The sequence below is a fragment of the Carcharhinus amblyrhynchos genome, chromosome 5, assembly GCF_965287045.1.
Source record: "Carcharhinus amblyrhynchos chromosome 5, sCarAmb.v2.hapA, whole genome shotgun sequence".
In the NCBI taxonomy this organism is placed as follows: domain Eukaryota; kingdom Metazoa; phylum Chordata; class Chondrichthyes; order Carcharhiniformes; family Carcharhinidae; genus Carcharhinus; species Carcharhinus amblyrhynchos.
Window position 1 is genome coordinate 124,520,986 of NC_137328.1, and position 17,600 is coordinate 124,538,585.

The following is a 17,600-nucleotide window of genomic DNA, read 5'->3' on the forward strand; positions in this document are numbered from 1 at the left end:
TCTGTAAAGTTAAAGCTGAGGTGAGGGAGTAGTGCATTATTATTAATATTTTCTTGTTGATCAAGTGTTTTATTCTTTTGTTAGAAGTTAAATGGCAGCCCTGTGACTGTTCATTCACGTCTCTAAACAGGAAAGCTGATAGGATCCACTGAACCAAGGTTTCACGCTGGGACCTCTATATCCAGAAAGCAACATCAGCTGGGATTGTGACACTAGTCAGTGTTTTGTGAGGATTTAAAGGTGCCTCTACGTCGTGGTTCTTGTGTCTGTCTCTTTAAGACAGCATCAGGCCACTGCCACCTGGCTCGAGGAGCCAAAAGCAAGTGATCAGCCCAGAGGGTGAGGTGCTTTCTTGGTTAGAATACATTGGGAAATCATATAGTCAACATATAAAGGATGAAACGATACACAATTGAATGCAACCACTTGTATAGCGTTTCTTGTTATTAAGACCAAGGCGAGGAACTCCGTTGAGTTTTATGAAGTTAACCCAGACCCTAAGTTTACCTCTGATTTTTACATTGAGCAGAAGGTGTTTCACTCCAGGTATGATTCAAGTGACCCCCTAGGGAGCTTTTATCAAACAAAGTTTATTTGAGAATACAGTTAGAATATAACAAAGAATTTGCGAGCCTTTACCAATTAAAATACTGAAACATGACACCAGTCACAGACAACATGACGCCGACAAAATTTCAGGGCCTGCGAGAAACATCCTGCAGAGAAACATGATCAAAATACACCTCTTAAAGGCACAGTACCATCACATTATCAATCAGTATCTTGTGTTCCTGATGAATTCTAACAGTTCTTGACGCTATTCGAAGGATGTCACACAATAAGCTCAAAGTCAAAGATCTTGGATGCTATTTTAACAGCCTTCTCAATTGGCCCCCACCTTCAGAGGTTGTGTATATCCAACCCCCAATGCTTCCTGTTCCTGCATTAACATTGTATCATTGAGTTTATGCTGCCTCTTCTCAAACTTCTTCCCGTAATAGATCACTGCGCATTTCCCCATGTTAAACTTCCTCCTGTAATAGATCACTGCGCATTTCCCCATGTTAAATTTCATCTGGTCTTGTGTCTGCATTTTCCACTGCTCTGTCTACATCCTCCAGACGGCTGTTACTCCCTGTCTCATTTTTCTTCACAGTTCTGAATTCTTTGTTATCTGCAAACTTTGTGATAGTTCCCTGTACCTGCAAGCCCAGGTCACTAATGTATCAGACAGAGCAGTGCGGGGACCAACCTCGGGAGCGGGGAGGAAGCGGCTTTATACTACCTGGCAGACTGAACTATTCAACCTTCCATCCCTTCACATCCACACTGTCGCTCTTCCATTAACTCCATGGACTCCAGTATTCTTCTCTATCCGGCACAGTGGGTTAGCACTGCTGCCTCACAGCGTCAGGGACCTGGGATTGATTCCCAGCTCGGCTCACTGTCTGTGTGGAGTCTGCACGCCTTCCCCGTGTCTGCATGGGTTTCCTCCGGGTGCTCCGGTTTCCTCCCACAGCCCAAAGATGTGGAGATGCCGGCGTTGGACTGTGGTGAGCACAGTAAGAAGTCTCACAACACCAGGTTAAATTCCAACAGGTTCGTTTGGTAGATGAGCTTTCGGAACACTGCTCCTTCATTAGGTGAGTGGAGTATCCACTCATCTGATGAAGGGGCAGCGCTCCGAAAGCTCGTCTACCAAATGAACCTGTTGGAATTTAACCTGGTACCCAGTCCAAAGATATGCAGGTTAGGTGGATTGGCCTTGCTAAGTTGCCCCTTAGTATCAGAAGGACTAACAAGGGTAAATGGATGGGGTTATGGGGGTAGGGAATGGGCAGGATTGTGATCAGTGCAGACTTAATGGGCTGAATGGCCTCCCATTGCACTGTAGGGATTCTATAATTGATGTGAATCCCTGTTTCTGATTGACAGAAGCTTAAATCAGTTTAAGAGACATGTGCCAGGAATTTGTTGGAGCCTTTGAACTTTTCCCATCATTTCCTGTGTGTTTCTTTGACTGAACTTTCAGTTGATTGGTGATGTCACCTTTGAGATGAATGGCTCCGGCCCATTTCTGAACTGAAGCCTGTTTCTTATTTTCCATCTCCCCACCAGAATCTCAGGAACCAGATCAAACATCTTCATGAGGTTCAAGACGACAGCGGACGATGGGTTGCTGCTCTGGAGAGGAGACAGCGCCATGAGGGTCAATAGTGACTTCATCTCTCTCGGGCTCCAGGATGGTGCCTTAGTGTTCAGGTGAGTGTCCTGGCTTGGTGTGGGCCTGGGGCCGGGGCCTAGGTGCGGGGCTGGGGCCTGGGCCTCGGGGCCTGGGCCTAGGCGCGGGGCCGGGGCCTGGGCCTGGGCCTGGGCCTAGGCGCGGGGCCGGGGCCTGAGGTCTGTTTCTCGATGCGGGGCTGAGGACTGGTTGTGGGGCCCAGCCATGAATATTGTTATGTTTTGGTGAATGATCGGTGACGTTTAATTTGAAGGAGAGGAAATTTGAAATCCAGCAGAATAAAGCTGCAAGGTTCCACGGTTTAAAGCAAACCAAATAAAACACAATAAATCTCATGCTTCAGAACAACATCCCGAATTAACATGTCGGAAATATGAGCTCCCAGGTTAACTGTGGCCAAACACAGCACGGTGCACGTTAAATAGTAAACGTGACAATGGCGCATTCCAAAGATTTCTCAAATCATCAGTGATCACCGAGTCTCAAAATCTCATTAAAATATTGTCACATTCGCCCAGAGGAATTTTGAAGATTACACCTTCAAATTCCCTCCAAAAGCAGCTCAGACCTGAGCAGCCTTGACAACTGCCCACCTCCCAATGGTTCAAGACCGCAAGAAACTACAAAAGGTCCTGAATGTAGCCCAATCCATCACGCAAACCAGCCTCCCATCCATTGACTCTGTCTACACTTCCTGCTGCCTCAGGAAAGCAGCCAGCATAATTAAGGACCCCACGCACCCCGGACATTCTCTCTTCCACCTTCTTCCATCGGGAAAAAGATACAAAAGTCTGAGGTCACGTACCAGCCGACTCAAGAACAGCTTCTTCCCTGCTGCCATCAGACGTTTGAATGGACCTACCTTGCATTAAGTTGATCTTTCTCTACACCCTGACTATGACTGTAACACTACATTCTGCACTCTCTCGTTCCCTTCTCTATGAACAGTATGCTTTGTCTGTATAGCGCGCAAGAAATAATACTTTTCACTGTATGTTATTACATGTGACAATAATAAATCAAATCAAATCAATCTCTTCTACATTAACAAAGCTGCAGTCGTGCCTCCAATTACCAGCTCGCTTCCAACTCATTCACAGACCACAGACTTCACTAATCTGGCAATTCCTAGACTTTCTCTGAACTGCGGTCGCTCAGCTGTAATGAGTTATTAATGGCTCCTGAGCCCTTACTGCCTGGAGGCTGCTGGCTGCTCTCAAAGCATCTCTGAGGTGCAAACCACACAAAGGTCCAAATGGGAAATGACCCCGCCTCCTAGTAAACACATGGATCCATTGAAATCAGAGAACTAATTATCACCCGAGTGTTTGTATTGCTCTGTATTGATCCTGTATTTACCCGGGTGTTTATATCGCTCTGTATTGATCCTGTATTTACCCGGGTGTTTATATCGCCCTGTATTGATCCTGTATTTACCTGAGTGTTTGTATCGCTCCGTACCGATCCTTTATTTACCCAGCTGTTTGTATCGCTCCGTACCGATCCTTTATTTACCCAGCTGTTTGTATCGCTCCGTATTGATCCTGTATTTACCCGGCTGTTTGTATCGCTCCATATTGATCCTGTATTTACCCGGCTGTTTGTATCGCTCCGTACTGATCCTGTATTTACCCGGCTGTTTGTATCGCTCCGTACTGATCCTGTATTTACCCGGCTGTTTGTATCGCTCCGTACTGATCCTTTATTTACCCGGCTGTTTGTATCGCTCCGTACTGATCCTGTATTTACCCGGCTGTTTGTATCGCTCCGTACTGATCCTGTATTTACCCGGCTGTTTGTATCGCTCCGTACTGATCCTGTATTTACCCGGCTGTTTGTATCGCTCCGTACTGATCCTGTATTTACCCGGCTGTTTGTATCGCTCCGTACTGATCCTGTATTTACCCGGCTGTTTGTATCGCTCCGTACTGATCCTGTATTTACCCGGCTGTTTGTATCGCTCTGTACTGATCCTGTATTTACCCAAAGAAAGAACAAAGAACAAAGAACAACCCAGCACGGGAAACAGGCCCTTCGGCCCAATGAGCCCGCGCCACCATTTTAACAAAGCATTTTCCTACACCTACCCTGCTCTGTGTGTATGTGAATAGTACCCCTAATGTAGCCAGATTCAGGGGAGAATAATTTAGGGACAATTTGTTACACCAATCAGCCTAAGAGCACATCTTTGGGGTGTGGGAGGAAACCGGAGCACCCGGAGAAAACCCATGCAACCACAGGGAGAATGCGCAAACTCCCACAGACACAGGCCCAAATCCATGTATCTGCACAGCTAGCAGTGATAGTCACTGAGCTGTTGTGGTGCCCGTCTGCTGGTCCAGGATTAAGCACACACACCGACACGAAGTACTAGGCCACTCTCGAAACCTCCAAGAGCAGCCCACGCACGACCCACCGTGTGTACGCCCCTCGTTTGACAACAAGGTGGACCGACACACCTGCGGAGTAAAAGAGACAAAACATTAACATGTCGTATTACATTTCCAGTGTCGTCCCGAGGCTCTGGCCCTTTTTAATACCGTCTTCTATAACCCTCCATCCCTGTGTCACTCATGTGTCTATCTAAGTAAACCTTAAACAAGTCCAGCGTGCCTGCCTCCACCACCTTGGTAGCGCGTTCCATACCCCCACAACCCTCTGTGTGAAAAACCTCCCTCTAGTATCCAAATTATACTTCTCCCCCCTCACCCTTAGATCATGACCTCTCGTAATTGTCCCCAATCTAGGGAAAAGCCTGTCACTGTTGACTCTACCTGTACCCTTCATTATTTTATACACCTCGATCGGATCCCCCCTTAATCTCTGTCTTTCTAAGGAAAGAGCCCCAGTTTATCCAATCTTTCCTCATAATCCAGTCCTTCCAGTCCAGGCAGCATCCTGGTAAACCTCCTCTGCACTTTCTCCAGGGTCTCCACGTCTTTCCGGCAGTAAGGTGACCAGAACTGGACGCAGTACTCCAAATGCGGCCTAACCAACGTTCTGTACAACTGAAACATTAGACTCCAGCTCTTATACTCCATACCCCTTCCTATAAAGGTTAGCATTCCATAAGCTTTCTTCACAACCTTCTCCACCTGTGTTGCCACCTTCAGAGACCTGTGCACTTGCACTCCCAGGTCCCTCTGTATTTCTATCCTCTTAATTGGTCTACCTTTTATCATGTAAACACCCGGCTGTTTATATCGCTCCGTATTGATCCTGTATTTACCCAGGTGTTTATATCGCTCTGTATTGACCCTGTATTTACCCGGGTGTTTATGTCGCTCCGTATTGATCCTGTATTTACCCGAGTGTTTATGTCGCTCCGTATTGATCCTGTATTTACCCGAGTGTTTATGTCGCTCTGTATTGATCCTGTATTTACCCGGGTGTTTATATCGCTCCGTATTGACCCTGTATTTACCCGGGTGTTTATGTCGCTCCGTATTGATCCTGTATTTACCCGAGTGTTTATGTCGCTCTGTATTGATCCTGTATTTACCCAGGTGTTTATATCGCTCTGTATTGATCCTGTATTTACCCGGGTGTTTATATCGCTCTGTATTGATCCTGTATTTACCCGGGTGTTTATATTGCTCTGTATTGATCCTGTATTTACCCGGGTGTTTATATCACTCTGTATTTATCCTGTATTTACCCGGGTGTTTATACCGCTCTGTATTGATCCTGTATTTACCAGGGTGTTTATATTGCTCTGTATTGATCCTGTATTTACCCGGGTGTTTATGTCGCTCTGTATTGATCCTGTATTTACCCGGGTGTTTATATTGCTCTGTATCGATCCTGTATTTACCTGGGTGTTTATATCACTCTGTATTGATCCTGTATTTACCCAGGTGTTTATACCGCTCTGTATTGATCCTGTATTTACCCGGGTGTTTATATTGCTCTGTATTGAGCCTGTATTTACCCGGGTGTTTATATTGCTCTGTATTGACCCTGTATTTACCCGGGTGTTTATACCGCTCTGTATTGACCCTGTATTTACCCGGGTGTTTATATTGCTCTGTATTGACCCTGTATTTACCCGGGTGTTTATACCGCTCTGTATTGACCTGTATTTACCCGGGTGTTTATATCGCTCTGTATTGACCCTGTATTTACCCGGGTGTTTATATCGCTCTGTATTGATCCTGTATTTACCCGGGTGTTTATACCGCTCTGTATTGATCCTGTATTTACCCGGGTGTTAATTCCATTTTCTCTGTTGTTCCAGTTATAACCTGGGCAGTGGCACAGCCTCGATTATGGTGAATGGATCATTTCATGATGACCGGTGGCATCGGGTGAAAGCAGTTCGGTGAGTCGCCTTGTCTGGCGTCTCTGTGTCTTTAGCCACTGACATCTTTATGAATTAGCATGTACATATATAAAACCTGTATACATGTCTATGCATACAATCTATGTATGTGTCTATTCATGTATATAACCTATGTACATGTCCATGCATGTATATAACCTGTGTGCATGTCTGTGTATATACAACGTGTACATATCTGTGTATGTATATAACTGAAACCTGGTGTTGTCAGACTTTTTACGATGTATATAACCTGTGTATGTATATGAACTGTGTGCCTGTCTGTGTATGTATATAACCTGTGTACATGTCTATGCATGTAAATAACCTGTGTGTGTGCCTGTGCATGTATATAACTGGTGTACGTGCCTGTGTCTGTACATGACCTGTGTACGCATGTGTGCATATATATTTAAAACCTGTGTACATGTCTGTGTGTGTATATAACCTGTGTGCGTGTCTGTGCATGTATATAACTGTGTGCGTGTTGTATGTATTTGCATGACTACACATGCCTTCCAACTGCACCGAGCACCTCGTTAACCTCTCCATTCTCCAGGTTAGAATTCTGCCCTCTTGCCTTCTGTCCTGGATAGGGAGTCCTGGCTCCAAACTTCTTCCAGTTAAATGTCGGGAAGACCAAAGCTTCTGGCAGCAACTTTTGTCTGTTTACATCCACAGGATCTTCTGGTCCTGCTGTCGGCACCCCGGCTGTGGGATTTAGGCAGCGTGGTCAGGGTTCAGTGGGAAGTCCCATTGACAGTGGCAAGACCAGAATACCCCAATGCCATCTCTGTGCCACCCCCATCACCAAGAAACACGCCAAGGGGAGCGAGCAGAATACCCCCCCAAAACTTTGAGTCTGTGTGACTCTCCTTCGGAGTTTAATGGAGGAGGAATGTGGATTTTGTATTGTTTAAATCCCTAACCAACAATCCATCATATTCCTCCCCCTCTATATCACTGAACTGGGGGGGGGGATTCTTCCAATCTCCAAAATCTCTTCCAGCCCCTACACCCCTCCCTATCTCTGTAACTTCCTCCAATCCCCTACACCCCTCCCTATCTCTGTAACTTCCTCCAATCCCCTACACCCCTCCCTATCTCTGTAACTTCCTCCAATCCCCTACACCCCTCCCTATCTCTGTAACTTCCTCCAATCCCCTACACCCCTCCCTATCTCTGTAACTTCCTCCAATCCCCTACACCCCTCCCTATCTCTGTAACTTCCTCCAATCCCCTACACCCCTCCCTATCTCTGTAACTTCCTCCAATCCCCTACACCCCTCCCTATCTCTGTGAACCCCCTCCAGCCCCTACACTCCCTCCCTATCTCTGTAACCTCCTCCAATCCTCTACAGCCCTCCTTATCTCTATACCTCCTCCAATCCCCTACACCCCTCCCTATCTCTCTAATCCTCTCCAATACCCTGCACTCCTCCCTATCTCTGTAACCCCATCCAATTCCCTACACCCCTCCTTAATCTCTGTATCATCCTCTAATCCCCTACAACCCTCCCTATCTCTATAACCTCTTCCAATACACTACATCCCTTCCCTTTTTCTGTAACCTCCTCCAATATCCTATATCCACCTCCCTATCTCTGTAACTTCTTCCAGATCCTATACCCCTCCCTATCTCTGTAACCCCTCAATATCCTACATCCCCTCCCTATCTCTCTAACCCCCTCCAATTCCATACACACCTCCCTATCTCTCCTTCAGCTCCTACAACATTGCACTCTCTCTGTGATGTTTCAATCTCTCTCTCTCTCTTTTCCAATCTCTCTCTCTCTCTTTTCCAATCTCTCTCTCTCTCTCTGTTTCACTCTCTCTCTCTCTCTCTCTCTCTCTGTTTCATTCTGTACGGTGGATAGAGGAGAGCCGGTGGATGTGGTCTTTCTTGATTTTCAGAAGGCGTTTGACAAGGTACCTCACAAGAGGTTATTGCAGAAGGTCAGGGGGCATGGAGTTGGGGGTAGGGTGTTAGCATGGATAGAGGATTGGTTGTCAAATAGGAGGCAGAGAGTGGGGGTCAATGGGTGCTATTCGGATTGGCGGTTGGTGACTAGTGGGGTGCCCCAGGGGTCGGTGCTGGGGCCTCAGCTATTTACCATTTATATAGATGATCTGGAGGAAGGAACCGAGTGTATGGTGTCGAAATTTGCTGATGACACCAAGATTGGGGGAATGGCAAATTGCGCAGAGGGTGTGGAGAGTCTGCAGAAGGATCTAGATAGGCTGGGCAAATGGGCCAGGAAATGGCAAATGGAATTTAATGTTGGCAAGTGCGAGGTGGTCCACTTTGGTAGGAAGAATGGTAGGAAGGACTATTACTTATGTGGCGAAAAACTGCAGCAGGCGACGGTGCAGAGGGACCTCAGGGTCCTTGTGCATGAGTCACAAAAACCCAGCCTGCAGGTGCAGCAGGTGGTCAGGAAGGCGAATGGGATGCTGGCCTTCATAGCGAGGGGGATTGAATATAAAAGTAGGGAGGTCTTGCTGCAGCTGTATAGGGCACTGGTGAGGCCGCAGCTGGAGTACTGTGTGCAGTTTTGGTCGCCGCACTTACGCAAGGATATTTTGGCCTTGGAGGGAGTGCAGAGGAGGTTTACTAGGCTGATGCCGGAGTTGAGGGGGTTGAACTATGAGGAGAGGCTGAATAAACTAGGCTTGTACTTGTTAGAGTTTAGAAGAATGAGGGGAGATCTCATTGAGATGTATAAGATGATGAATGGGATGGATAGGATAGAGGTGGAGAGACTCTTCCCGCTCAGAAAGAACAGTAGGACTAGGGGGCACAGCCTCAAGATAAAGGGGAGGTGGTTTAGAACGGAGTTGAGGAGGAACTTCTTCACTCAAAGGGTGGTGAATCTCTGGAATTCTCTGCCCGTTGAAGTGGTGGAGGCTACCTCGCTAAATATATTTAAGACGCGGGTTGATAGGTTTTTGATAGGCAAGGGGATTAAGGGTTATGGGGAGAGGCGGGAATGTGGAACTGAGCCACGACAGATCAGCCATGATCTTATTGAATGGCGGGGCAGGCTCGAAGGGCTAGATGGCCTACTCCTGCTCCTATTTCTTATGTTCTTATGTTCTCTCTCTCTCTCTGTTTCACTCTCTCTCTCTCTCTCTCTCTCTCTGTTTCACTCTCTCTCTCTGTTCCAGTCTCTCTCTCTCTTTTTTCAGCTCCCTACATTTTCATTATTTCAGCTATACAGTGCCAAACAAATAAGGAATTTAACAAAATTTCCAAATTGAAGCTGAACTGGAACTATTGAGGTGAATGATTCGCTGTCAGCCTTGGCTGCCTGGCAGTTCTCTCACCTCTGAGTCATAAGTTGTAGATAAAAAGACCACTCCAGAGACCACAACGCACTATCTAGGCCAGTAGTTCTCTTGGCCATCATGACCCATTTTCCAATGAATTTGTAATAATGGATCTCCTGTCTAAATTGTAATGTTTTATAACACACCTGGTATGTAAATTATTTAATAATACTTTTAAGACAATGTTTTAACTTGCATGTATTAGTGAGATGGCTGCACCTACTTCTCACTGCAGTGAGTTATGAAAGCTCTGTTTACCTATTGTTTCTTGCACACTATACAGCCAAAGCATACCGTACATAGAGAAGGAAAGGAGGGGGTGCAGAATGCAGTGTTACAGTCATAGCTTGGGATAGAGAGGCATAGAAAAAGATCAACTTTACTCAGAGAGTGGTTGGGGTGTGGAATGCACTGCCTGCTGTGATAGTGGAGTTGGACACTTTAGGAACTTTCAAACGGTTATTGGATCGGCACATGGAGCACACCAGAATGATAGGGAGTAGGGTAGCTTGATCATGGTTTCGGACAAAGCTCGGCGCAACATCGAAGGCCAAAGGGCCTGTACTGTGCTGTAATGTTCTATGTTCTCTCTCTGTTCCAGTCTCTCTCTCTCTGTTCCAATCTCCCTCTTTCTCACTCTCTGTTTCACTCTCTCTCCGTTTCAGGGATGGGCAGTCAGGAAAGTTAACAGTCGATGATTACGGTGCGAAAACTGGCAAGTCTCCGGGAATGATGCGTCAGCTGAATTTCAATGGGCCTCTGTACGTAGGTAAGGGAGAGTCAGTGTGTAACTGTCCCAGTCCTATATCGAGCTGTCCAGGGTTTGTACAATCAGGGATTGAGCAAACACTCCCTCACCGCTGAGGCTCTTTGTTATTTTTAGTATAATTTTGTTTATTCTTTGAGATGTGGGCGTCACTGGATAGGTCAGTACTTGTGACCCATCACCTTTGAACTGAGTGGTTTGCTAGACTGTACCAGGGGGTGGCATGGTGGCACAGTGGTTAGCACTGCTGCCCCACAGTGCCAGGGACTCAGGTTCGATTCCAGTCTCAGATCACTGTCTGTTTGGAGTTTGCACGTTCTCCCCATGTCTGTGTGGGCTTCTTCCTGGTGTTCCGGTTTCCTCCCATAGTCTGAAAGACGTGTTGGGTAGATGCATGGGCCATGCTAAATGTTCTATGATATCAGAGGGCCGTTAACAGACAACCACCTTGCTGTCGATCTGGAGTCACATGTAGTTCAGACAGGGTAAGGACCAGCGAAAGGAGCATGAGCGAAACCAGATGGGTTTTGGTCATCAGCCCTGAATTAAATTCCACCAGCAGTAGTGGTGGGATTTGAATCCATGTCCCAGAGCATTAACCAAGGGCCTCTGGATTACCAGTGCAGAGACAATATCAATACACCATTCAACCCGAGTTCGAATCCCGCCACAGCAGATGGTGAAATTTGAATTAAAAAAAAAATCGGGAATTAAGAATCTACCAGTGACCATGAAACCATTGTCAATTGTCGGAAAAATCTGGTTGACTAATGTCCTTTAGGGAAGGAAATCTGCCGTCCTTACCAGGTCTGGCCTACATGTGACTCCACAGCCACAGCAACGTGGTCGCCTCTCAACCACTCGTGGGCAATTAGGGATGGGCAATAAATGCGGGCCAGCCAGTGACACCCATGTCCCACGGATGAATAAAAAAAAGCCAATGAGTGGGATTTTCCAGCCTTATTCATCCTGAAACAGGAAAATCCCACCTGAGGTCAATAGAATTTTACATGGGTCCATAGTGGGCAGGACGGGGAAATTCTGCACATTGTCTTTGTCCTGATGTGATCCATGAAGTTGAATTCAAAGGGATGAGACAAGACAGGAGAGCTCCAAGCCGTGGGTTTGCTCTTCTTGCTCCATGTGGGAGGCTGAGGGCAGTTCCAGTCCCCTGGGTCAATATGGGTGAAGGAAGTGTCTCCAGCTACAGCTCCTGGAAGCTCGAGTTTCAGGAGCGACGACTGGCGACACTGTGGAGAATCCGCGAGTCAGAGAGTATCGTGGGCAGCACGATAGAGAGTTGGTCACACCTCAGGCTCAGACTCCACAGGTAGGAAGGGAATGGGTGACCACCAGCCAGAGCAAGGGAGATAGGCAGATAGTGCAGGAATCTCCTGTGGCCATTCCCCTGCAGAACAGCGATACCGCTTTGGATACTGTTGAGGGGAATGGCCTCTCTAGGGAAAGCAGCAGCAGCCAAACTCATTGCACGAGGGTTGGTTCTGCTGCAGAGGGGAGGGGGAAGAAGTTATAGGGGATTCAATTGTAAGGGGAATAGACAGGCGTTTCTGTGGCTGCAAACGAGACTCCAGGATGGTATGTTGCCTCCCGGTTCTAAGGTCAAGGATGTCTCAGAGTGGCTGCAGGACATTCTGAAGGGGGAGGGCAAACAGCCAGAGGTCATGGTACACATTGGTACAAACAACATAGCTTAAAAAAGGGATGAGATCTAAACATAGAACATAGAACATTACAGCGCAGAACAGGCCCTTCGGCCCACGATGTTGCGCCAACCAGTTAAAAAACAATGACCCACTAATCTAAACCAATCCCTTTTCGTCCATAAACCTATCCACGGATCTCTTAAACGCCCCCAAACTAGGCGCATTTACAACTGCAGCAGGCAGGGCATTCCAATCCCTCACCACCCTCTGGGTAAAGAACCTACCCCTGACATCCATCCTATAACTACCTCCCCTTAATTTAAAGCCATGCCCCCTCGTGCTAGCTTTCTCCATCCGAGGAAAAAGGCTATCACCATCCACCCTATCTAAACCTCTAATCATCTTATATGTTTCAATAAGATCCCCTCTTAGCCGCCTTCTTTCTAGCGAAAACAACCCCAAATCCCTCAGTCTCTCCTCATAGGACCTCCCCTCCATACCAGGCAACATCCTGGTAAACCTCCTCTGCACCCTCTCCAAAGCCTCCACATCCTTCCTGTAATGTGGGGACCAGAACTGCACACAGTACTCCAAGTGCGGCCGCACCAGAGTTGTGTACAGTTGCAACATGACGCTGCGACTCCTAAATTCAATCCCCTTACCAATAAACGCCAAGACACCGTATGCCTTCTTAACAACCTTATCTACTTGATTCCCAACTTTCAGGGATCTATGTACACGTACACCTAGATCCCTCTGTTCATCCACACTATTCAAACCCCTCCCGTTAGCCCTATACTCAACACATCTGTTATTCCTACCAAAGTGAATTACCTCACACTTCTCCGCATTAAACTCCATCCGCCACCTCTCGGCCCAGCTCTGCAACCTGTCTAAGTCTCCCTGCGAACTATGACACCCTTCCTCACAATCTACCACACCACCGACTTTGGTGTCATCAGCAAATTTGCTAATCCACCCAACTATACCCTCATCCAGATCATTAATAAAAATTACAAACAGCAGTGGCCCCAAAACAGATCCCTGAGGCACACCACTCGTAACCGAACTCCATGACGAATATTTACCATCAACCACCACCCTCTGTCTCCTATCTGCTAGCCAATTCCTGATCCAATTTCCTAGACTACCCTCAATACCATACATCTGCATTTTCTGCAGAAGCCTACCATGGTGAACCTTATCAAACGCCTTACTAAAATCCATATATACCACGTCAACTGCCTTACCCCCATCCAGCTCTTTGGTCACTTTCTCAAAAAACTCAATAAGGTTAGTAAGGCACGACCTACCTGCTACAAAACCATGCTGACTATCTCCAATCAATTCATTACTCTGCAGATAACTATAAATCCTATCCCTAATAATTTTTTCTAAAACCTTGCCCACCACAGAAGTAAGACTCACCGGTCTATAATTCCCGGGGAAGTCTCTGTTCCCCTTCTTAAACAATGGGACAACATTCGCTATCCTCCAATCCTCCGGTACTGTACTATACTATACTATAAAAGCAGAATACAGGGAGCTAGGAGGAAAGTTAAGAAATCGGACCTCAAAAAGTAGTGATCTCAGGATTACTATAAGTGCCACGTGCTAGTCAGAGTAGAAATGAGAGGATATATCGGATAAATAGGTGGCTGTAGAGATGGTGTTGGGGAGAGGGTCTCAGATACCTGGGGTGTTGGGACTGGGTTCTGGAGAGGGTGGGACCTGTACAAATTGGACGGGTTACTCCTGGGCAGGACTGGGACTGATGTCCTAGGGGGACTGTTTGCTACAGCGGTTGGGGAGGGTTTAAACTAATATGCCAGGGGGATGGGAACCAATGTAAGGAGTCAGAGAAGGAGGAGCAAGGACAAAATGTGGGGAGAATGTTCCAACTACATCAAAAATCAGGAAAAAAGTTAAAAGGAAGGAGAATTCAGGAGATATTATTAACGGAAGTGTTAGAATTCAAAAAGAAGGTATAAAAACTAGCTTTATCTGAATGTTTGTAGCATTCAAAACAAGGTAAATGAGTTGTTGGTACAAATCATTGTGAAGGAGTATGATTTGGTGGCCGTTACAGAGACATGGTTGCAAGATGGTCACATCTGGGAGTTGAATATCCAGAGGTATCAGAGGGACGGACAGGAAGGTAAGGGAGGTGGTGTAGCTCTGATATTTAAGAATGACAGCAGGGTGTTAATGAGAGATGATATAGGTTCTGTGGGAAAAAAAGGTTGAATATATTTGGGTGGAAATTAGAAATAGTAAGGAGAAACAGTCACTGATAGGCGTAGTCTATAGGCCACCAAATAATGGCATCATGGTGGGGCAAGAAATAAACAAAGAAATAACGGATGCGTGGGCTTCTGTAAGGTCCGCTCCCCCCCCCCCGCCCGCTCCCATTCCCGTGGCAACGAGATGGGAAAACTCTCCCCAGTGTGTCCACATCTAACCCCATGTTAGGAGTAGCTCTCTGCAAACAGATGATAATTCCCTTTTCAAAGAAGAAAGGTTGGATTCTCTGTTTGTCGCAAACATTCCAATCATACATTGATTATAAAACAATAATGTGATTTTTTAAAATTGATTTATTCATTTTTAACTCCATTCTTAAAGTTACAAGGCCAATGCTCAGAATGGACTGGGCAGCACGGTAGCACAGTGGTTAGCACTGCTGCCTCACGGAGCCAGGGAACCCAGGTTCAATTCCCGGTTTGGGTCACTGTCTGTGTAGAGTCTGTACATTCTCCCCGTGGGCTTCCTCTGGGTGCTCCAGTTCCCTCCCACACTCCAAAAGGTATGCATGTTAGGTGGATTGACCATGCTAAATTGCCCCTAAGTGTCAGGTGAACTAGCAAGGGTAAATGCATGGGGTTATGGAGATAGGGCCTGGGTGGGATTGTAGTCGGTGCAGATTCGATGGGCTGAATGGCCCCCTTCTGCATTGTAGGATTCTATGATTCACACCCTAATCCATTTCATACTTGCTCCCAAAACCAAATTCCAATTGAACCCAATTCAAGGTCCCCACAAGAGAGACAAACAAGATCCAAGCTGACAAGATAAGTCATTGCTGTCCATCTTGGGCTCAGTCCAACACTTGATCTCAGCCAAAAGGCCACCAATGTGGCTCTTAATTTGAAGATAAGAGGAAGTAGCTTCCCTTTACGCAGGAAGCAGCTTCCCTTTACGCAGGAAGCAGCTTCCCTTTACGCAGGAAGTAGCTTCCCTTTACGCAGGAAGTAGCTTCCCTTTACGCAGGAAGTAGCTTCCCTTTACGCAGGAAATTAGCCCTTTACGGCTAATTTCACATAGGAGATAGCTTCCCTTCGCTTCCCTTTGCACAGGAAATAGATCCCTGCCACAAAACGCTCCCTACGCCTGTGACTGGAGCTCTTTTTGCACAGGTACAAGTGTCTCCACATAAGCAGCAAGTGTGGCAAGATTTACTGCTGGAAATGTTGGAGGAACATGTTATCTCACTGTGACAACTTGGCCACAGAGAGGTAGTCGAAGACATTGTGCTGTTCAATGCTCTTTGCTTATAAAAATATCAAAATGCAGCATAGACTGGAGACAGCGAGTGGCACAGGTCCCTCGTGGTAAGACCCACCCTGCGAAAAGCTGCTGCCATCACTCCCACGTGCCCTGACTCACTAAAAATATCAGTATGTACATCCAGACAGGAAGGTAAAGTTAAAGTTCATTTATTAGTCACGTGTAGGCTTACATTAACACTGCAATGAAATTACTGTGAAAATTCCCTCATTGCCACACTCTGGTGCCTGTTTGGGTACACCGAGGGTGAATTTAGTATGACCAATCCCTAACCTGCGCATCTTTGGAGTGTGGGAGGCACCCAGAGGAAACCCACACAGAGACGATAAAACCATAAGACACGGGAGCAGACTTAGGCCACTCGGCCCATCGAGTCCTGCTCCGCTGTTCAGTCATGGCTGACACGGGGAGAACGTGCAGTCTCCGCACAGACAGTGACCCCCCAAGCCGGGAATCGAACCCGTGTCCTGGCGCTGTGGGGCAGCCGTGCTAACCACTGTGCCGCCCCACACTTCCTCTAACACTCACGTGTTGCTGCTCTTTCTCTCCTGTGGCAGGAGGGATGAAGGAGATTGCCCTCCACACCAACCGGCAGTATATGAGGGGCTTCATTGGCTGCATCTCACACTTCACCCTCTCCACCGATTACCACATCTCCTTGGTCATGGACGCCTCCGACGGGAAGAACATCAACACTTGTGGAGCCAAATAACTCCCCGTGGCCGGGAAGCGGAGAAGGGAGAGGAGGGGAGGGGGGATGACCAAGGAAAATTGCTACCTCCCCCCTTTTCAGAGGCAACAGCGACAGTTGGACTACAAATGCCTGATGGACATTGGGAACCGGCAGCTTAACGTTGATCGGGTTTCCGGGAATAACGTCGATCCATCGCTTCAGATGGCCATTATCGTTTTTTTTTGATTGTGTCGATGATTTGATTGTATTCTGTCCTTTCCTATTAAACGGCAGGTCTTGGTAGACAGTGGGACCAAACGCCGATCTCCCTCGCCAATGTTAATTTGTCTAAAAGGATCGATTGGCGTTAGCTGAGTGTCAGGTAACTATCGCCACGAGATAGATACTTTAAAATTCATTCATGGGCCATTGCTGCTGCCAGCATTTATTGCCCGTCCGTAATTGCCCTTTGGAGGGTAGATCATAGAACCTTACAGTGCAGAAAGAGGCCCTTCGGCCCATCGAGTCTGCACCGAACACAATCCCGCCCAGGCCCTATCCCCATATTCTTGCATATTATACCCAGTAATCCCTCTAACCTACACATCCCTGGACACTAAGGGGCAATTTCTTAGCATGGCCAATCAACCAAACCCGCACATCTTTGGACTGAGGGAGGAAACTGGAGTACCTGGAGGAAACCTACGCAGACACGAGGAGAATGTGCAAACTCCACACAGTTAAGAGTCAACTGGATTGCTGTGGCTCTGGAGTTCACATGTAGGCCAGACCAGGTTAGGACGGCAGATTTCCTTCCCTAAAGGACATCAGTGACCCAGATGGATTTTTCCTACAATCGACAATGGTTTCATGGTCATCAGTAGATTCTTAATTCCATATATTTTTTATTGAGTTCAAATTCCACCATCTGCCGTGGCGGGATTCGAACCCGGGTCCGCAGAGTTTCTGGAGTAATAATCTAGCGCTAATACCACAAGGCCATCGCCTCCACAGAGAGGAGACACAGAGCAGCCAAC

General features: G+C 47.0%; 1 protein-coding gene across 3 annotated transcripts in view; it reads left to right on the forward strand.

The window, feature by feature from the left end:
• Positions 1–16,895, forward strand: part of egflam (EGF-like, fibronectin type III and laminin G domains) — a 108,324-nt gene extending 91,429 nt beyond the window's left edge. For all 3 annotated transcript variants that reach the window (XM_080189535.1, XM_080189533.1, XM_080189534.1), the window contains 4 exons: positions 2,119–2,262; positions 6,480–6,563; positions 10,559–10,662; positions 16,448–16,895. In XM_080189535.1, the coding sequence (XP_080045661.1) occupies positions 2,119–2,262; positions 6,480–6,563; positions 10,559–10,662; positions 16,448–16,602 (487 nt within the window). In that variant the 3' untranslated portion in view covers positions 16,603–16,895. The remainder of the gene's footprint in view (positions 1–2,118; positions 2,263–6,479; positions 6,564–10,558; positions 10,663–16,447) is intronic.
• Positions 16,896–17,600: the final 705 nt, after the last annotated feature.